Here is a 22,610-nt window from a genome sequence, read left to right as displayed (position 1 = left end):
TTTGCAAACCCATTTGGTTTGCACAACAGAGCAGCAGCCCCCGTTGGGCCACGGGACAGGGCCCCTCAGGGCCGGGCCTGTGGAGCTGCAGGGAAGCCACCTCGGGCTCGCTCCCACCAGGCACTGCCTGACTTCTAGCTCTGCATGAAGGCAGATTTTGGTACTAGTGCACCGAGGGGAGTGTTTTCTGCAGCGGCCGCTTCGCCACGGCCCAAGGGTGTGCGTGTGGGAGGGTAAACGTGCGGATGTTTCGCCACTGCTAATCCTGGAGCGGCTTCAAGCGTGACAGGGCCCGGCGCCAGAACGCAAAATGGCAGCTGCCAGGGCCCAACATGGCCGCCGCGCAGCCCCCCTCGTGACCCAGCCGATCCGGGCACCCCGCGCCAGCGCTTCATGCGGCCTCGCTGCCGGTCCCGGGCCCTTTCTCCTTGCAGGTCGGCCTGCTCACGTGACGCAGCGCCCGGGCCAATCGCCGCGCGCCGTGGCCCCGCTGCCGCGCGTAGGTCCCGCCTCGCCTCGTTGTGGTGGAAGGCGCCATTGAGAGAAGCCGGAGCCGTCGCCGGGCTGCCGCGGCCGTCAGCCGTCCGGGGGAGCAGGGCCCGCCGCCACCGCCGCCATGGACTACGGGGAAGGTGAGGGCGCACCCCCAGAGCAAGGGTAGGGCCCGGCCGCCGCCACCGCTACTGCCGCCGCGGGGCCCGGCCGCGTCTCAAAATGGCAGCGGCCGCTTTGTTCCGTGCAGGACGGAGCCCCCCTCACCCAGCTCCTCGTCCTCCTCCTCCTCGCCGCCCCTCCCGGGTCGGGGGAGCTGCGGCGGCGGCCGGCGGCGGGAGGGCTGCGCGGGAGAAGGGCCCTCCCGGGGGGCGGCGCGGGCGGGCGGGCGGCGCGGGCGGGGGCGGCCCTCCGCGGGGCGAGGCGCCCTGGGGCGCGGGGCGAGCGGGGGGCGAGGGGGAGGCGGCGGGCGGGGGCGGCGGGGGCAGAAACGGGGGGAGCTCGGGGCGAGCTCCGTGAGGGGGTCGTGTCAGGAGACTGGAGATCCGACAGGAGAGAGAGCCGCCTCTTGTTGCGGCTCCCTGTCTCTCCCCTCCGGCTCTTGCTAAGCACTAAGTCATTCTCACTGACCCATCCTCTCCAGCTGAAGACAGAGATTGGAGATTCCCAGATACCCCCATGCATTGTGGTGTGAACATGCCCAGTGGGTCAGTCTCAGGTATGAGCTATAAATACGTCTAACCTGTAAAAAGCGTTGGGGCTGAACAGTCAGTGTTGACAAAAACAAAAAACAAACGGGTTATTAAAAGTACGTAACATGGTTTGACTGCACATGTTGTTTTCTGGAAGAGTTATAATTGGCTGGGAGTGAGACTTGATTTTCATCTTGGGCATGTCAACATGAACTTCTGCACGTTCCAAATCAAAATTGTGAGCTCAAGGAGTGGGGATGGGGGAGAATGGGACTGCTGTATTTGATTCTTACTACTTCTGCTGAAAAGAAAGAGGATGTTTCCCCCCTTTTATACAGACGTGGAAAAAAACAGAACCTGGAAGTGCTTGATTTTTATTTTTGTTATTTTTTTTTTAAGTTTACTTTAAGAGTTTGGGAAGGAGTATAATAAGTGTATAAGTTAACATGATACAGCAAAAACTAGCTTGTTTTTTTTTTACACTATCAAAAATATCACATAAATACAACAAAGATGATTAAGGTTATGAGTTTGGTAAGACTCAAGAAATTATTTGACATCTCTTGCCAGCATGCAAACAAGTACTAAAAGGATGTTAATATAAAACTTTACCAAGCTTCATTTACAGATGTCATCAAATAAGTGTTTGCTGTTGGACATCTTGATACCCTTGCTGGCTTTTATATGGAAATAGCACGTTGGATTACAGATGCATCTTTGATTGCAGTATGATAATTTTTTTATGATACGTTCCTTGAGTCTTAGCTTTTTTGCCAGTGATATTATTTTGCATTTATCTTTCTTCATAGTAAAATAAATAAATTAAAGCTATGGCCCTGTTTTTTAATCTTCTGTATTGATTCCTAATTAAATGTAATGAAATTTAGATTTTTAGTAGAAAACATTCTTCTTAAGTAGCAGTTTAAGTATCTTATTGGAACATTCACTGTAGCCATTAACCAGAACCTGCTTTTCTGAGATCTGATGATAGTATTAAAGTGAATCCGTGGTCAACCTATGGGAAGTAACCAATCAAATATGTGTTGTACAGTTAGATTGTTCCTTTCATGCTCCTCTAATAATAGTGTTCATTGTGATAATTAAGCTTTTTATTATTCATAATTATAAAACAAGTTTAATTATGATGTATGCAGCTTGAAACATTTAAAATATAATGTTTATGCATTGTATGTACATTAGTAAGACGTGAATAAAGCTTTGTCTTACCCTGGTTCTGTACAGTAGGCTAAAGGCTATTTTATAGGGGTCCAGTAGATGGCAACAGAGGATGGATGTTGAGAGTGTTCATATTTGCTCAGTTTTTGTTTGAGTTCTTGGCAAGGTTACTCCTGTTGAAAACTTTTAGCCAGTGAGAAGCACTTTTCATTGCATGGCTGACAACCACTGTAATTCCACCATTGTCCCTTGCTGATGACTTGGTTTGAGACAGAAATGACATGACCTGTAGAATAAATTCTGTTAATATTATTAACAGAAATGTTATTAACAATTCATGTTAATATTTTAAGTACTGTAACTATTGTCCTTTTAATCTGGAAGGGGAAATGGCTTTTGCTTGTATTCCAAATATTCATTGACATTATTGGATTGGATCCTTGTTTTGCATGAGATTCATTGATTTGTTAAAACATCTGTATTTGATGACAAGGTTGTGATCTTAAAGCAGGCATGGTGTTAAGAAAAATGTAACATATGTGGAAGAAGTGTTGCTTACTATGGCGCAATGGATCCTTAAGCTTGTTGTAGTCATTGTGGATTACAAATTTAAAATATAGGGAAATTTAGCTTGTTTCAAGCCAATACTTCTGGGTATTTTTATTGTTTAAAGATTATTTTTATTTTACTTAAGTTTATTTTTTTCATTTATTATTGATTACTGCAATATCTTTCTCCTTTTTCTAATCTTCCTAGCCTTTTCTTATGCTCCACACCGAGAACACTATTGAAAATGTTTTTATTTCTTTGTGCTGTGAATATTACTCCAACGTTCTTTGATCTCAAGCTTTTTATTTTAAATCAAGTCCTTTGTATCAAGGGATTCTCAGTTTTATCTAGTACATGTTTAACTTTCTAGTTACCTTCCTAAGGAAGATTTGTTTTGCTTTGTTGGCTATTGAGATTTATATAGCTATGTTTGGTTTTTTGTTTTCATTTTTTTTAATCTGAAGGAACGCATACATTAACATTTTAATTTGTAAATTGAACTTGTCTCTTAGTGTCCCATTCTTTTTTTATTTTAGAAGTAATATATTTTTCCCCTCTCCTCTACCCCAGTAGACTTTAAGTATGATCCAGAAATGAAAAGTGAGATTGTTCTTTGCAATGCTATTTCTGTACTTTAGTTCAACAGCTCATTCATGCACATTGTATTTATGCAAGAGGCTGCAGATGCCAAAATCTGATTTATTCCTTCAACAAACTCTTTGTTTCAGATGCTTTGCCAGAGCCTTCATCAGTTCAGAGATTTACTCTTTCACTTTTAAACTTCAGAAGCAAATATGAACCACTTTTCTTTTTTTCCAGTTTCTCTTTTTCATGTGTAGTATTCATAGATATACAGTATTTCTTCAAAGGTTTCTTTGATAAACAGTTACTATTTAAACTTAAATGAAGTACTACACTTTTGAATTTTCAGTTTAAGACATTGCAATATAATTCCTGGTGTTTTTTCTGTACTGCTTAAGCACGTGTTCTCTTAGCATGTGGAACAATTTCACGTTCAGTCTGAGTAGTTTTCACAGACAGGCAACTTCTGCATATCTCCACTGGTGGTGACAGCCGGAGCCAGCATAACAGTGAGTGAGGAGTAGGCTTCAGGCAGAGGAAATTTCTTTGCACAGATACAGTTTGTTTTTTTTAATGCTCCATGTCCATCTGTCTTGCTTTAGTTAGTAGAAAAAGAATCAAAAGTGTGAAAGAGGCCGGTGCGAATGGATTTTGGCGTCTGTGGTTATGAGGTTTGTCAATTAATAAGCTATTTATCTAGATATTGTAATAGTTATAGCCATGCAAGTGATTGTTATTCTGCTACTACATTCAAAAATTGAAATAGTTTTATTTTAGTTCGCCTAAGTGAGTATTTATTGGCTTCTTAGATGCTTTCCCACTTTTTAGGATAAAGCCTATCTGGAGAACAGACTTTCAGAGTAAAGAAAAGCTTAATGCCTGAAGACATACTGCACTTCTTAATTTGAATGCAGTATTTCTGTCAAGCTCTGGGCATGAAATGTAAAATGTATAAATCTTTGGTAAACTTTGCAGCTGACAAAATGACTGAACCAAGGGGTCAGGGGTTGAAATTATGGGTTAAGTGCTCACCAATCTGGAACTGTTAATAGTCAGAAGAAGATCATAAGGTCACCTTCGTTAGGTCAGGTCAAAGATATGTCTGTCCCACCTCACTGATATCCTGTATGTCACTGTCCATTTGGAGATGTGGAAGGAATAGTACAAGTACTCTTTTGGTATATTTGCGTGCCTTCAGTGGTTTGCAGCTTGGGGACTTTAAGAACCAGAGACATAGTCTTTGTGTTTGACATCCTCTGAATTTCTTGTCAGTAGGTTTAACCAACTTATTTCTTAAATCCATGTGAATTTTTAGTAACTTCTTGTCACAGAGCAATTCCAGGACTTAAGTATCTGTTTTGTGAAAAAGGCTCAAATTAATTTTGTAGCTTCTGTTTCTTGTAGCAGAAAATCATGCAAGTGATCATCCCTCTTCAATTCTTTGCACCTTTTGTATCCTCTGTTAAACCTTTTCAAACGTTAGTGTATTATAATGTAGGTAAATGCAGTGCAGGGAGTCTGGAAAGTATGAGTAAATTGTTTACTGTTAGGGAGGAGGTGGTGATGTCCTAGAGGCAGTGATTTGAGGATTTAGGGACTGGCATAGCTCTACACCAAGACTGCTGATATTAGATAACATGAACCTTGGATGAGTAAGGAGAGTATTGAGCAGATGTGGATGTTAGAAGTTATCCTGTGATTGTAAGACATAATTCAGTATTTTCTTCCATGCTGAAGATGTGAGACTAAAAATTTATATCAAAAACATGCTTCAAATCATTTTTAGAAGTGTTCTTTTGCATGTGAATGATTTTGTGTTTTTCCCACTAGCAGATTTCTGGTATATGGACAACACTGGTTGATACTTACTGCACTGTAATAGAACTGAATTGCAGTGGCAGGCATCTTGACAGTATGTTATGTTCTTCCCTGTTGAATGATTTGATTCACCTCTTCAACTCTTAATCTAATGACTTTTGTGCCATCTCAGGGTCTGTAGATAATAGGGAACAGGTGAAACTTAAGGAAAATTATTGGGCGCTTTCAGGTCAGATGTTTCAGTTTTCACAATGTCATTGTCTTTTGATTAGATATACTGTATTAAAAAAAAAACCCCAAACCCTTGTGTCTCAGCTTGACCATGGGATCACCTAACCTTTATCTCTGTGAAACTGGAATTATTTTATTGACTACCTTACTCTTGTTATTGGCCTGCATCTGTATGTTGACAGTCTTGAGGTTATTCCACTGCGTTAGATGGTAGATCATTCAGTCACACCAGAGAGGAATACTAGATGCTTCTATTAGAAGGCTCAGCTGTTTGTTTAAAGAGTAACTTTTTGCAGTTTAAGTTGATGCTGTGTGATGCTACATGATTAGTATTTTGAAAAGCTATTTTTCTGGTTTGCTGCAGAATCTTTATTATATGTTTGGAATATGGAAAGGTGCAGTGTGACTTCCGTGTTCAAAGTTTTTTGTTTCAGAAGTATCCTCTAATTTTTTTGAAAGGTTCCTATGATAATGAAAAGAAAAAAATCTGCAGGAAATCTTTATTTGTTGGAATCTATTCAGACATGTTAAGAACATATGTGTAAAAGTGATACAGTCAGCTCAATACCATTTGCAGAAGTCTTGTTGACAGATGTTAGAAAGTAAATTACCATGGCTGCCTGGTGCTAACAAGAAGCAAGTACAAACAGGAAATAGTATGTATATTTATTTTCATCACTACAGTTACTTTCATGAAATGATATGCACGCAGAACTGCTGTGTTTCTTTAAACAGGAAGATTTCTTATGACTTCACGTGAGCTTATTGACCTATTATCTTCTGGAAAAGTCTTACACTTGGAGATTTTGAAGTGCAAAAATACTTTCTCTTGTCAGAGAGGTGAAGCCTCTGTGTGGTTTTATTTTTATTGTTCCTGTGCTCACTGTGTTTTCCTTCTCCATGTTACCTTTTCTGTGAGACTTGATTTGCCAGGCTTTCTTTGTATTATCCAAAAGTTAGTGTTGGTTAGTACTGGGAAGCAGTTTTGGTCACTAGAGTGCCAGTGGAGTGCAAATTGTGTATGCTACAGGAAGACAGTGGATCATACTTGTTATGCAGATCTACAACACTCTTTCAGTGCTTTGACTTTATAAGTGTTTATATAACCAGAACTTCTACATATGATTTCCAGTGTTAAGGAAGAAGTTGGTTCTTTTGCCAGATAGAAATATATCTTTTGCAAGATATAAAGATGTCATGAAGTGATAACAGTTCCATGAAATGCCAGCATCTTAGTGTAGTTAGTGAATTGCAGCTCTGCTGATTAGGTTGGATTTTTTTGTGCTTGATTGGAGAAAATTCTTTTGTTTGACTGTAGCCTATATGCAGAGTCTGCACTGCAGCGTGACGGCTTGTAACCTTGACCTGAGGTCTCTGTCAATGTCAGTGAAGGTTTCTTGTGGTGTTGGATAGAGAAAGCAGATGCTTGTGAGCTGTGTGTGTTATTAAAGGGTGGGAAGTGGTCTAATTCTCCAGTAACTTCTGACATATTCCACAGTGGGCTTCTCCATTTAATTTTCCATTTAATTTAACTTGTGTCTTAATTCCACCTGATGGAACAATAATCCTGAGTTATCTGCTACTGGGGAAAAAAATACGAACTTGATTTCAATTAAGAGGTGCTCAGAAGATGACAGACACATGGCTTCCCTAAGCACAGTGTTGAAATTGGTTTGCAACTGGCAGTTTTGCATTTTGTTTGTGAGCACTGTGGCAAAGAATAAACTTTTAACTTAATTTAAGATAGATTACTTAATAAGATTTCTTGCTTGCTTTCTTTATAAACATTTTTCTGCTCTTTTTTTAGACATGGACCGTGATTATGGGCATGGAGGCTATGGTGGCCCACGATCCATGGACTCTTACCTTAACCAATCCTATGGGATGGAGAGTCATGGAGGTGGAGGAGGTGGTGGTGGTGGTAACAGGTAAAATAATCCTTCAATTGTCCCAAGAATTGATGAGATCAAATTTGTTTAAATTGTTCTGTCTTCTAACTTAAGTGTTCCTGAGGCATGTTGTTATGATTTTGTATGAACACTTTCGTTCTGAGTCTTCATGTTTGGTAAATACTGGCAAATACTAAACTGTAAGAGCGAGATTCTTGTAATAATCAGCATTTTTGTGAAAAGTTTGACAGCGAAACCATGCGCCTTTGAATGAAAATGGAAAAAGTTTTATTTTTTGGTAATAGCTAGCAATTTGTAGCCGATTGGCCTGACATACCATTTCTGACATAGCAGACTAGACCTAACTGGTTTAGTGCCTTAGACTGAATCTATCAACATTCCGTTTTCAAGGAACATTTAGGGTATGTGTTCTTTGGTTTGAATGTGCAGTGCTCAAATGATCTTGGTATTGAATCTGAAAGTCATGTCCAGATTATTTCATTGGCAGGTACTGATTACACTCAAAACTGTGTGCATGTTCTGGGGTGCTTTGTAAGATGGATTGGTCTAAAAATAAAAATTCTGATGCAGTGGTCTTAAAGTTGTGTATTTAATGCTAGGATACTATTACTGTTGCTCTTTCAGATAAAAACAGTAGGGATCAGCTGATTTGATTTAGGTCTTACTATCGTATTCAAAGAAGCATGCTTTTCAGACTAGTGATTCTATCTTGGAGGAAATAAAATGTGAAGAAAACTTAGATAATCTGATGGTTTTCTTGTGTGCGCCCTTGAATTCTTGTCTGGCTGTAGCCAGACTACTGTATGATTCTTGTCTGTAGTCACTGTGGTGCCACTGGGCAACGACAGTAGTAAGTAGGGAGGCTGGACAAGTGTTGTGTTTTGCTGCACGGTTCTGTTAAACATTTTAGTGAAGTACAATTTGTTTAATGATGAACACTAAGATTGACTTAAAAGTCTGAGCAGAGATTCAGGAATAAGCTGTACCTACCATATAGTAATCTGCATATGATTAAGGTTGAATGACTACTTGAACATGGAAATGTCTCTTGCCATGTAATGTTAATATTGTGCATGGACTCTTTCTGTAGATAGTGTCATTTTCTGTGTATGTAGCTTTGGGTCTTCTGAGACTAACGTATTTTAAAATGAAGGCATTCAGTTTACTACAGATACTGTTAGTAATTTGAGTCTGTTATAGTTTATATTTTAGCAGTCAAGGGGTTGTCTTTCCCAACTCCTGCTGAATCACCCTATTATAAACCTCCAGGGACACTAATGTGTTTCCTTTCCAAATGGTTACAAATAGCCTGACTTCCCCCTCCCCAAGACAAAGCAACCTCTTGGTAAATAACTAAAGTTTTCAGTTCCTTGTTACTCTACTCTGAAATTCCAAGGACTGTTTTTGTGTCCGCTGTACATGCACTGGGATAGACTTTCAAAATCCTGAGTTGCTAGACTTTATCGTCTGCAAGTGAAAGATGGATATACTGAAGATGATGAACTCCGATTGGGAGACTGAGTTTTACAGGGAAGAAAATTTCCAAAAAGTACAAATATTAATGGAAGAGCACGTGTATCTTTCTTTTAAAATTAGATCAATGGGGTGTCTAAAACTCACAACTGTGCCACTAAAAAAAAAATACGTATTTTTTTTCCTCAGTTCAGAACTAAGCTGCCTTTTAACTGCTGTTTAACTGTTAGAATATGAGGGCATGATTTTGAAGAAAGGAGAGTTTGACTAGCCTATGAATGTCTGCAGGTGATTATTTTTTGTGAGACTAGGGCTGGGCTCTAATGTTTTAGTAAATAAATGTTGCTGAAAATTTTAAGTTAACAAAGTTCAGACTTACTGAACTTTAGAATTGTTTGTAGCAAAAATGGCTCAGATAGCTTTCTATCTGGTCATAGTGTGATTTGCCCAGCCCTAATCAAGATTAAACAATAACGCAACTGTACAGACCAGTATAGTAATAAATTGATTTTAGTTGATAAATGTCAACTGATAACTTGTCTTTTGAAATGTATAACATTAGTAAGCTTACTTTTTTTTCTCCTCACTGTGCAACTTTTCCAGGTTTGGACCTTATGAGTCTTACGACTCCGGGTCTTCTCTGGGTGGGCGAGATCTGTACAGATCTGGCTATGGTTATAATGAACCCGAACAAAGCCGCTTCGGAGGTAGTTATGGTGGTCGATTTGACAACTCCTACCGGAATAGCCTTGACTCTTTCGGAGGTAGAAACCAGGGCGGGTCTAGCTGGGAAGCACCTTACTCCCGTTCAAAATTGAGGCCTGGGTTTATGGAGGACAGAGGAAGAGAGAGTTACTCTTCCTACAGCAGTTTTTCTTCACCCCATATGAAGCCTGCACCTGTAGGCTCTCGGGGGAGAGGAACGCCTGCTTATCCTGAAAGTGGATTTGGAAGCAGAAACTATGATGCTTTTGGAGGACCATCAACAGGCAGAGGCCGAGGCCGAGGAGTAAGTACAGAATCTTTTCAGATTCTTTTCACTAGACACTCTTTTAAACCCTTTCAAGACCACTGCTTTAAAACGAATGCACTGTTCGGTACAGTGTGGGTTTTTTGTCCAAGCAAACTGTCGTGGTTGACAATGTTGTTTACCCCCTTGAAGCTGTCTTCAAGTAGAACCCAGTCCCTCTTTCTTTTGAAAGTAATGAGTAATAGAAGACTAGTTGATAAGGTTTGTTAAATCTCTCCTTTTGTTTGAAAGGTGAAGATAAAAGTAATAGGTTTGGTCTAAAAGGGATTAAAAGGACTTGCATTTTTCCTTGTAAACACTAGCATCTTTGCTGCTGGTGGGGAAATTCTTGAATATTGTAAAAGTTTAATTCAAAGCCTTTTGAAGTTTTGAGTAGGTTAAAGGTGCAATGTATAAGTAAAACATAAAACCCAGGTTGTGAATGCTAGAGTAGTTTGTTACCTGTAAAGGTAAAAGTTTAGCTAATTCTTTAATATGTTGAACACATGCTTTATCAAATATCAAGTCTTCTTTTAAACCTAATTCTTACTCTGACTTGTGTATTGGAAGGGTGATGGGGAGGAAGTGGCAAAGGTGGGTGGTTAGCAGTTAGTGATTCTTTTCCAAAATTAAAGCATGGTTAAAGGGGCATCATCAACTTGAAATCAGGTCCTTTCACAGAATTAAGATTAATTTCCAGATAGTGTGCCTAATTCTGTTGCTTGTATTTATTTTGTTTTGAAGACTTATGTTCTAACTGCTTTTCAGTGGATTCCTTTCCAGTGTAGGATGTAAAAACTGTATGTCCAAGAAATGGCAAGATTAACGGTACACAAAATAGTGGGTCATAGTTTGGAGAAGTAATGCTTGATGTTAAATGAGCTAGGGAAAAAAATACATCAGAAGAGAATAATAAAAAAAAAAAAAGTCCTGACAGAAGTACTAACTTTGAGTTGATGGTGTCCCTTTATCTTGGTTTTAAAATCCCAGTTCTGATTATGGTCTTTTTTAAGCATGAAGAGTTCGGTGAACACTTCTCTGCCTGTGCCTCTAGGTGTAACTTATCTTTTAAAATTTTAAAGTGTGCCATATTTCTTTGGAAAGCAATTCTTTAATATTAAGCCATACAACTTGTTTGTAGCTTGAAGTGTAGAGGAAGATTATTTTCTACTGGGTCTTTTAAATGCCTAATTGTGTTGTGGTTTTGTTTCAGAAAGTCTACTTTGCAGCATTCTTGAGTACTATAATTGCCATATTAAAATTTTAGCTCAGATTTGCACATGGCTGCTAACTAGCATGTAGCATGGTATGAGAAATAGATTCTACTTTTTTATGTTTCTCTGCTTGTGAAGCTGAAAATGTTAAGTTCTTAAGCTTGGATGCCATCCTTTTAGAACTCACTTAGATCTGAAAGTTTTGTGCAGAATTACAACCAAGTAGCCTCTTTTCTTTTTTGTTTTGCTTTTGAAATTAATCTTTTTAGTCTTTTATGTAATAAAGGATGATGTAAAGGCTAAACTACTTAACATACATAAAATGCATTGCACCTTTAATAGATAGACTGTTTAAAAAAAGAGAAGTACTTAAAATTGTCCAAGTGCATACTTCACGTCAAATTTATGTATACAGTGTAAATGTACATGCTAGGTAGTTCTATAACTATCTCAACTAAATAAATTAACATGGAGATCTTGTGCATGGAATTCTGACTTAGAAAAGTGCTGGTTTTGGTAAATTCTGTCTCCTTTAAAATTTGCTTTAAAAAAGTCATACTTTTCACGAAGTATGTTTAAGTTTTTTAATGTTCTTTTAACTTTGATAGTGTAATACTAATTCTCATGGCAATACAAATATTTCTGCTTATCCAAGTCACCTATCCAGTCAGTGTGCTCTCTTCTGCCCTTTATTAATCAGAAAATTGAGTTAATATTAAGTATGTTTAGCTCTTTTGAAAATATAGCAGCTACCTAAATTCTCCCTCTTCAGATTACTCATTTATTCCATGCCTTCGGAGAGATAACTTTCATAAACAAGTGTCCAGAAATTACAGCATTTTATAAATAATAGAAAGGTTTAATCTTTCAACTGAGTTTTCATTCCTGTTGCTGTCATGTTTTTGTATCCCTTCAAGCCCAACTTTTAAATTCTGAATTTATTGAATTCAGTGGAAAGAAAAGTAAAAGAAAGAATAAGCTTCCTTCAATTAAGCACTGTTCCACACTGGACAACCTTCTCTGCTCAATTTTCAAATCACTGCTAATCATTTGGCATAAAGAAGCTTTTATCTTTTTTTTTTCTTTTTATTAAAATGACTGCCAACTATAGTGTTGAGAACTGGGTTGGTTAGCTCTGTTTTTTCCCCAGAGGGAGAAGTCATTTATCATCTAGAGAATCTGAAGAGGGGAGCCAAGATGTTAGGCTGAGATATGAACTCTGATGGACATGTTCATTGTCTGGACAATGGTTCTGAATAAGCAGAAACACAATTTATACATATGTATTAGTTCTACTGGCCAAACACCCACAAAGCCATTGCACAACACGTCATCAAACCAGGAGCTTAAATTTCCCCTGCAGAAAGAATGCAGATTTTATATAGTTCACAGTTAAGTAATTGTTTTATTTCTATTGATTTTGTATACTAATACCTTTCTCTTGATTTCACAAATTTTCAGCATATGGGAGACTTTGGAGGAATGCACAGACCTGGAATTGTTGTTGACTATCATAACAAACCCAGTCCTGCAGCAGTTGCTGCAAGAGGAATAAAAAGAAAGATGATACCACAGCCATATAACAAACCTGGTGGGACATTTATCAAGAAACCCAAAATGACAAAACCTATTTTGAAGCTGAGTCAGAAAAAATCTCCTAGTAAGTAACAAGTGCCAAAATTCTTCAGTTAAAATTGCTATTTTTTTTTAATTCATTAGGAGTTATTTACTTGTAATATTCTGAAAGAAGGCTGTACGTGCTGTTTTGTAACACTTCATTTTCTACTTTTGAAGTAGTCTACGTTTTATGAATTTAGTCTTCTAGTTCTTGTACTGCAAAGATAATTTTCTGAATGTAATTGCATGTTTTGATGTGAATAAATATGTATTGCTGAAGACTATTTCATTTAGACTTTATAATGATACTTCCTGGAGGCAAATTTTCACCACTAAAAATAATTTCAGATTTCTGGTTGCCTGAAGTGACAATGCCTGACAAATATTAAAATGTGCCCTTGTATGAGCCTGGGCACTGCTGCCCAAACCTTAAAATGTGCCCTTGCACGAGCCTGGGCCCTGCTGTCCAAATACTTCGGATATAAAAAGTAGTGCATCAGCTGCAATGCAGCTAATATAAAGGCATAAGATGTGGATGAAGAGGAGAGGGAAAGGGAGGCAAACTGAGGAAACAGTGAAAATTATTACAGAATAATTTGTGAAAGTCAGAGAGAGATTGCTCCTTGTAAATGAAATTCCATAATGAGTAGAAGAACTGGAAATATGATAGATAACCTGGAAACATAAATTGCAAAGTGTTAGTGCTTGGTTTGTTTAGCTTCCCTAAAGACGTCCTACAACTCTGTTGTGGTTTAACCCCAGCCAGCAACTAGAATCGCGCAGGCACTCGCTCTCACTCCCCCCAGTTGGGATGTAGGAGAGAATTGGAAGAGTAAAAGTGAGAAAAAACTCATGGTTGAGATAGAGACAGTTTAATAAGTAAAGCAAAAGCAGCACATGCAAGCAAAGCAAAACAAAGAATTAATTCAGTGCTTCCCATCGGCAAGGAGGTGTTCATCGCCTGTAACACTTGGTAAGAAACATGCCATCACTCTAAATGTCCCTTCCTTCTTCCCCTGGCTTTATAAATGTTTCTCCTCCCAACTTCTTGTGTGCTTGGCCTCCGTGCTGGTGGGGCAGTGTGAGGAGCAGAAAAGGCCTTGACTGCTTAGCAACAATCAATAACATTAGTGCGCTACCAACACTATTCTCAGCCGAAATCCAAAACATAGCATCACACCAGCTGCTAGCAAGAAAGTCAACCCCATCCCAGCCAAAGCATGACAAACTCATAATTTTGATACTCTAGGCAAAGCTGAATAAAAAAATTCACTAATGAGGTTTGAATAAATTACTTGCTTTGAGGGAATGTAAACTTGAGTATTAAATATTACAAATGGCATGTACGGCAGTCAAATTTTAGTTTTTTGTGCTTGTAATTTCCTCAGTAATTTGAATCTGCAGTGTTTTATATGGTTAGGTTTCAAATCACCCCTGAAAAATGTTTAAGATTACTTAAGCTCAAAGCTTGCAGGGTAAATGCACAGACTTGGCAGAAACTTCCACATGAAAATTTTATTTTTGATTTTGTAATTCTAGTTACACTAGTGTGTATTACTGAACTGTTCCCTTAAATTTAACTTCAAGACTACTGTAAAAATTTCAGGCGCTGGATGTATAGAACACGTTCGTTTCCCTTTTGCGTAGGGAACGTTATTGCTGGACTTACCAGCTTTGTTGTGATGAAATGGGTCTGTAGCATATGCATCCAGGTATATGAAAGACTTGCATCCCAGCAGTCTTGCTCTTCACTCATCTTCTTTCAGTTCTTTTGTAGGTTCTCCTTTTCTAAACTACCTTCAGACACAGCGCTTCTAGTTTATTATCTGTGACCCCTCACTGACTTCCAGAATCCAAGGGCCAGTGTACTAGATAATACTGAAGTTGCGTTAAGAAGTGGAGTAGACAGTGCCTACTAGAATGCACTTTTAAGCAATCTGTCCTGTGCCTTTGAGACCGGGGGGGGAGGGGGGGGGGGGGGAACCACAATTTTCTGAAACTTTGACTGAAAGATGCTCTAAGCAGTATTATGTAGTTGAAACCTAAAAAGTGGGTGACAACCGAAAATTGGCTGCAATCAGTATACAACATATAAAGACTGTTTTAGTTTATATTCCTAAGGATAACTGATTTTTACATTTAGTATTATTACTAAAATATGGTAAACTGTAGATGTAGACTATCCTAGCTACATAACAAGATGAATATTTTCCTAAATATCTTACTGCCTTAAAATGAATTGAGAGTGACAGCGCTTTTGCATTACTTATTTCTTCTCGTTTTATGTTTATAGACATGAAGACATCTTTCCAGGATTCTACTATAGAGGTAAAGATGCCCAGAATTGGAAAATGTGATTCTTTCAGAAGTTTGCACAGTATACCTTAAGACGAGTATTAAGTTAGAGTTACGCACTTACATAGTTAAGTTTAGATAAGTTTTTCTAAACTTAATTTTTTTCTTCACTTTATCTGAAACTGTCTTACGTTGGTGGGAGTCTGAAATCCTTACTGATTCAAATGAAAGGTATTGCTTGTGCAGATAGCCTAGAAAATGAATTTTAAAGTGTATTTGTAGACCCTACCTATTCTTGTAATGCACAGACAGCTGTCATATGAACACTTCTCATGTTGTCATAGCTTGAATTCATACACCTATGACCTGCTTGAATGGGTTCACAAATTAAGTACAAAATGACAGGGAGATTACTAAACAGCATTGAGGAAGAATGAATAAGACATAAGACACATCAAGGAGAGAGGGTAAATAAATAAATAATAATAAAAAAAAGAAACAGTGTTAACAGGTTCTCTCTGGTAGGGTAGAAAGATTAGTTCCCAGCTACAGAAAGATCAGTTGCAACAACATGTAAGAATGTGATTAGTGAACTAAGTGTGTATGTATATGCTGGTTCCATGTTGAAAGACTGGAATGTTATTTTCCTTCTTTTTGAGTGGAGGAATTAACGTCTTTTCAACTAAGTAAAAGTCTGAACTGGAAGTCAGAATATTTGTGTAGAAGACAGTGAAAATTTTGATTGTGAAACTAATTCACAAAGACTTCAAGGCATTCAGGAGAAATGGATAGCTTGAAGTGTTTGTACGCTGAGTCTAACTAGATACTTAATTCTCTTTCTTCCATTGTTGTATTTGATAAAGATAGCAAGTAACAGATTATTGGAAATAAAGTAATTTTTACTGGCTTTTTCTGGATTTAGAATGGCGTTTTGTTGGGTTTTTTTCTTATAAAATTAATGGATTTGCCTTTATTAGGAAATTGAAGTGGACACAAGTGGTGCAGTTGTTATATATGAAGACTTTACAAGAGATGCTTATGATCTTGGATATCAAACGTTTGGAGGTAAGTCAGTTTGCTTTGTCAGGTAAGGTATTGTAGGTATTGTATTTGTGTGACTTTGAGTGAATAGATTTAGTAAGTGTGTATGTATGACCTCTAATAGTTATTGAGTAGCATGACTTTTTTTAAAAGATTTGATTAATTTAAGCCATGGAGAAGGTTGTTTGTAACATCCATCCATCACATGCTTATTGTCTCTGTGCTTTAGGATCATCTCTGTATGTTGTTATTGTTTGACTTGTTTTATTTTTGTGAAATTAATCTAAATGGTCTTCTATATTTACTGCCATTCCATTGCTTAAATGTTGTTTATCCCACCAGTTCCTCACCCATATCCTATTATTTATCCCACTAGCTGATCAACCTTACCCTTAAATCCTAGGTGAGTCAATTTATAAAACTGGATTTAGTGAACTCAGAGAGCTGCTCTCAAGAACATGGGTTCTACTTCATGTGCAGTCTTAATGAAACAGATTAATTATTAGTTTACATAAAATCAGTTAATGTGTATATTAACTGTAGTGATTTCAAACACATAAACAAAGAAATCCAGTGTTAAGGCTGAAACTCTTCAGTCCCCTTTCCCTCGTGTGCTGCCCTATTGTGTATGTAGTCTAATCTGATGCTAAGGAGTGCTGGAAATTTGCATCCAACTGATTAGAATTTCTTTTCTTGAAGTAGTAGAATTTTTTGTTTAATTGGGTGGTTTGTTTGGGTTTGGTGTTTTTTTTTTTTTTGTTTTGTTTGTTTTTTTTTTATTTTAAGTGCACTGAAGGAAAGTGGGAGCCCTGCTGGGGAATCCCAGTTTATGTGTAGATTCAGGTTTCCATTCTCCAGCTTTTAACAGGGTGGGCACTTGAATTTCTGAGCTTGAGGGGTGAGATAAGGGCCATTTCACTCCACAGAATGTCATACCAGGTGATTTTTACAGCAGTAAAACAAGTGATCTTTTGCACGTTTCCAGGGTTGCACTGGTGAAAACCAGTGAAAGGCACTAAGTGAAATTTAAATCCTGAGGTCAGTAATGGGAATTGCCTCTGTTGGTGAGGGGTTGTTTTTTGTTTTCAAATTGAATTAAAAGAAAATATCTTTTGGATAGGGGTTTTTCTCCTCTCCAGATTGGAGCAGTTTTTGAAACTCTTTGCTATAAAATGAAAAACCTTTGGATAATCAGGAATGAAGTGTAAGCTGTTCGTTGGTGGAAGTGTTTTCAGTACTTAGTGACACTTTTGGTGCCACGGAGCTCTTTGCAAGTTTTTTGGGTTGGTTTTTTTTTTTGTGGGTTTTGTTTTGTTTTGTTTTTCCGTTATGCTGCTGTATGTTCCTTTCTGTTGCTGTTTGGATGGAGGCAGATTTCACGGAGGCTGACCTCTCTCCTAAGGTTGAACTGCAGAGGAAAACTAAGTGATCATATTCTCGTGCTCTAAAACTACTTGCTGAATAATATTGTAATTGTTTCACTTTGTCCATAGGCTTTTAAAGCAGACATAAGAAAGGCAAACATCAGTATACTTATGCAAAAATTCAGTGTCCTTAGAAGCCTTTAATGTTGCAAAAGTAATTTTTAGTCATCTGTTTGTTTGTGCTCTTACCTGCTTCCAAGCTGATAATTTAATGGAGTTCTTTGAAGGTGCGGTTAGGTTTTTGGTGTGTGGGTTTTTTTTTGTATGCCTCTCCCCCCTGCCTCCCCCAGCTGGCTCTTCCTTGACTGATTTATTTCTTCAGCTGAAAATCTTTGGAACATTTTTATGTGAAATCAAGCAGAGTCTAGTGGGGAAAAATAATAAAGTTGTTGAAGTTCAAGTTGGGTACCATACCTTAATGAAACACTGCCTTGTGTTCCTTATGAGAACCTTTGCTTTTGGTTTTGGAAACTGCCTTCTCAGCAGAAGAGAATCACTTCAGATAGCTTCTTTTTATGTAAGCAATGGTGCTCTAAAACCATGAAGAGTTTTAAATAATGTGTTTCTCCCCATGCACCCCCAGTACCCTTTCCTGGTCACTTGAAGAGGAAGACTTTAATACCTAGGCACAACAGGGTAGGGTTTGCTTTAACTCTGAATTTCCTTACTTTTATGAGTATAACCTAGAGTGTAACCCATTAACTACTAAGTCTGCATTGTTGGAAGCAAATGTTGAAATTTGTTGTCTTTAGAGGAGGAAAACAAAGCAAAATTTCTGTGGTGTTTAAATAAACCATTGAACCAATTTGGTATAGGGTCTTTCTGTGCATTTTGAGGTATTTGTGGAGGAGACGGGGAAGACAGATACTTTTACTGGGTTGTTTTTTGTTGGTGTGGGGTTTTTTTATATGGAATGTAACATTTTGAAGTGCTTCTACTGTATGTTAAGATGGCAAAGGAGAAGCTAAAAGTGAAGAAGAAGAAAAGCGGCGAATTGAGGCCAGAAGAGAGAAGCAAAGGCGTAGAAGGGAAAAAAACAGTGAAAAATACGGTGATGGATACAGGTTTGCGCTATAATTTCTCTCTTGCATGCGGCGTTTTTCTTCCTCTTTATCCTTTTGTAAGAATGTCTTCTTTCCTGAAAGCCTCTTTGGAGCAATATTAGGAAAATAAAATGCGATGAGGAAATGAGCAAAAAACCCTACCTCCTCAATCCCCAAAACAAACCCCAAAAATTTAACCCAAACAAACAAAACCTCAACCCAAAACCCAGCATGCAAATTATGTGGCTTAAAAGACTGGATGTTTCACTGGACCTCTGCTGTATCAGAAAATACACAGTTTCCTGACCCCTTCTCCCCCACAAGTGCATCAGTGCACACTTGAGAAGCAGCTTAGAATGGCACTGTTGTTGAAGTATATATTTGAGAATATATATTCATGCTGACTTAGTGAGCTGTTAGAAATTGACTTTATTCTGATTTTATATGTATGGTGAGCTATTTTGTAGCAAAAATAAGTAGATAGTTCTGTAACTTTTCTTAGTCTTGCCACAGCCAAGCAGGCTAATGGCCAGCACTGTACAAGACTATTCTATGTCAGTGCAGTATATGATCATACTGTTAGTCCCTTTTTCTCATTGTACTGAGGAGGACATATTTCCTTATAAAGATTATATAATTTTTGTAAGGAAAATGAGCTTTAAATCAATTCTTTTGACTATTTGTGGTTAGGAAATCATGGACTGGCTTGACTATGAGAAATACTGCAAAAGGTGACACAAACTAATGAGTTGTGATAGATACTCTCACAGAATAATGTGGCTTTTAAATGGATAGCTTCTGATTTCTGCAGTGTTCATTTTTTTGCATAGATAATTAATTACTCTGAGATTGGCCTGGTTTATATTTGATTCTTGTAGCAGTTACCCTTTATAATGGTAAAATACTGGATTTCTTTTTCCTTTTCACTTAGGTTTCTTTAAAGAATGCTTTTGCTATGGGTTTTCTGATAACATTTGTCAAGTCCTCATAGTTTTGAGGGGAGAGGGGATAATGTTTCTGTAATAGTAATATTATTTAATATATTTCTCTTGGTAGAATGGCATTTACTTGCTCATTTTGCAAATTTCGAACATTTGAAGAAAAAGAAATTGAGTCACATCTGGAGAGTGCAGCTCACCAGGAAACATTGGATCATATCCAGAAGCAAACCAAATTTGACAAAGTAGTGATGGAATTTCTTCACGTAAGACAACTGGTTTTTGATCTTTGTAATACTGTTAGATTAGAATGTAATTGCAATTTACCATTTATCTTCATAATGTGCTTAACTTATCGTTATTCCTTTTGCTGACAACTTTTGGCACAGCACACATTACTAAGTTGAAGGAAATTCAGAGTCTGCAAGATATTGTTACTTTTACAATTAAAAGTAATGCCTTAAATAGCAATGCTGTTACTTCTTATTACAGAGCTATTCTGAGTAATATTTTTAAGTACAGCTTCCCACTGGAATATAAACAATCATACATCAAATGTGTTACAATTTTTTTTTTCTCTGTAGGAGTGTATGGTGAATAAATTCAAGAAGACAGCTATGCGTAAGCAACAGACTAGTAACCAAACAGAAAATGCTCAAGCTGCTGAAAAAGATATAATGGAAGGTGAGTAATGCTTCTTATGTCAGAGTGTGTACTGTGGAGCTCTGGTTGTCCTCTTCTCCTTTCATTCTTCTTTGAATTTGATAAAATATTTGGATTAAAATGATTAGTTTTCACACCTTTTCTGTACCTGGTTGGGATTCCTTGCTTCATTTCTGATATCATGTGGAATGTAAGCACAGTGGGAGATAGCAGACCTTATTTATGTTTGCTGTCCAGACAGCCTTGTCAGAAAGTAAGATAACATTGGGCTAGGTACTTGACAAACAGAATTATGTGGTCTTTGCTACAGTCTTACTCAGTATAATGCATTAGGAGTAGCAACAGGTGGATGCTGATAGATTGAAAGAGAGCACGTAATAAAGCAGTAAAATGATACGAAGGCAAGGATCTGGATAACGTAAGCGGTATTGTTGTAGTTTTGAGGGACACTGACACAATGGAGGAGTTTGAGCACTCTCTTGGCTATCCAAGATGCATCTCGGCCTAAATATTTCTCCCGTTGGCTGCCCTACAGGCAGTTTTCTAGAGCATGTTGTGTTCCTGCCTTCCTGCACCACATCCTTTCATTTTTTCCTTTGCTGGAGGGCTTTCAAAAGATATACTAGAGCCAGAGAGGACATCTTTTGAGTACTTTAACTGTATTTGAATATTACCTTAATTTGAATTAAATGCTGAAAGCTACTTAAAACCAGATATAGTCAGCATCTTAATTGCCCAAATTCTTTTTGCATGCTTTCCTTAAGTACTGGAGAGCTTGTTTGCCTTTATGATCAGAACGTTCTGTTGGCAAGCTAATATTTAAATTTGAAAGAGGAATTGGATTCATGTGATTCTTTCCGGTGGTGCAGGGAGGCAAGGAAATAAATTAGTTATTCTTGTGAGTGATAAAGTAAATTCAGCTTTGGTGAAACTTTGTTTTTTGTATCAAAATGTGTATAATGTAAGAATATTAGTTACAGTTGATTTTAAATAGCATTTTTGTACATTAAATAGTTCAATTTGATTGTTGTATCATTTTTATTTACCTCTATTTAGGTAGGTAGGTGTTCATATATTATAACCTCAGGCAGCAAACATAATTGCCTGGGTCTTGTATATAGGCTGTGGAGAAGGAGGAGTTACATTATCCAAGTGGAAAAACTTCCTCCTTCAACATTGCCTTCAGAGAGCCTAATTTTGATGCCTGAATTTTTGTGAATATTCCCCTGGGGTTCAGTGTGACATGTTTAATGGCTGAGAGCTCTTATTTTCTGGTATAAAACAGTCAATCCCCTCTTCCACTTCCCTAGAATAACACATTTTGTGTTAATGATTTGTTGTATCTTCTTTGGCAGGGGTTACTGCCGATGACCACATGATGAAAGTTGAGACTGTTCACTGCAGTGCTTGCAGCGTGTATGTTCCAGCATTACACAGTTCTGTTCAGCAACACTTAAAATCTCCTGATCACACAAAAGGAAAACAAGTAAGATATAACATATTATTAAAAAAAAAAAGCAAGTATAATCTAATAAACTCAGTGCAAGTAATTTCTTAGTTCTTGTTGATATTTCTTGTTCTCTAGAAAGTTAGAATCTCCTTGTTACCCTTTGTAAACATAATGTCTCATTAAGTAGCCAGTGCTTAAGCACCCCCCAGGTAATGAGGTGTTGGTGTGCTTAATAGCTGACAGTAGTAAGTCCTGAGAAGGTTACTGGGAATGACTTTTTTATTTTATGGGAATTTTTTTTTTTACAGCCATTAAGTGTTGGAAGGATTTTGTTATTCAAATTGCCAAACATAATACATATGTTTCCAGCAACATAACAAACCTAGTGGCTTTTTTTTACTTGGCTATTATTGCCTTTTTAATTTGAAGGAGAATGAGAGCAGTTTAGAATTGGCAGTAGAGCAGTTTAGAGTTGGTCCCTGTTAAAATTTATAGTGATACATTTTTAAGGCTGATAAAGCGGGGGGGCGGGTGTTGGGGGTTGGACTAGATTATCTCCAGAGGTCCCTTCCAACCCTGACCATTCTGTGATCTGTGAGAGAAAGGGTGGAAAAAGTAGCATGTGTGGAAAAAATCACTGTTATCATAGTAAGGAAGACTGCCAAAGTAGTGAGCTTCTGTGATTATGGAATATCATAAAATGTTTTGGGTTGGAAGGGACCTTTTAAAGGTCATCTAGTCCAATCCCCTGCAGTGAGCAGGGGCATCTTCAACGATATTAGGGTGTGATGGAAAAGTATACATGTTATCTGTAGATGAGAACAGGTAACTGTGGTTGTAGGCAGGTGCATGGTTGTAGTTAATTGTGTAAGCGAGATGTGAATATATCTTTTGATAAACCTAGGCAACAAACTATAAACACTACCAAACTTAACTGAGCTTATTATGTGGTTTGGACTTAAATGCTAAGAATGAGCATTTCATGCATGCAAT

The 22,610-nt window shown here is 37.9% G+C and overlaps 1 protein-coding gene across 2 annotated transcripts in view; it reads left to right on the top strand.

The window, feature by feature from the left end:
- The first annotated feature begins 488 nt into the window (after positions 1–488).
- Positions 489–22,610, top strand: part of ZNF326 (zinc finger protein 326) — a 30,103-nt gene continuing 7,981 nt past the window's right edge. The window contains exons 1-11 of one of the 2 annotated variants that reach the window (XM_082483774.1): positions 489–632; positions 1,136–1,210; positions 7,348–7,468; positions 9,527–9,932; positions 12,608–12,806; positions 15,057–15,091; positions 16,036–16,123; positions 18,473–18,587; positions 19,623–19,770; positions 20,089–20,188; positions 21,523–21,653. In XM_082483774.1, the coding sequence (XP_082339900.1) occupies positions 617–632; positions 1,136–1,210; positions 7,348–7,468; positions 9,527–9,932; positions 12,608–12,806; positions 15,057–15,091; positions 16,036–16,123; positions 18,473–18,587; positions 19,623–19,770; positions 20,089–20,188; positions 21,523–21,653 (1,434 nt within the window). In that variant the 5' untranslated portion in view covers positions 489–616. The remainder of the gene's footprint in view (positions 633–1,135; positions 1,211–7,347; positions 7,469–9,526; positions 9,933–12,607; positions 12,807–15,056; positions 15,092–16,035; positions 16,124–18,472; positions 18,588–19,622; positions 19,771–20,088; positions 20,189–21,522; positions 21,654–22,610) is intronic. The other variant, XM_082483775.1, reaches the window with a different exon arrangement.

The sequence above is a fragment of the Vanellus vanellus genome (genome assembly GCF_965231255.1).
Source record: "Vanellus vanellus genome assembly, chromosome: 5".
Taxonomy (NCBI): domain Eukaryota; kingdom Metazoa; phylum Chordata; class Aves; order Charadriiformes; family Charadriidae; genus Vanellus; species Vanellus vanellus.
Note: the sequence above shows the minus strand (reverse complement) of the source record. Positions and strands in the feature narration are given on the sequence as shown.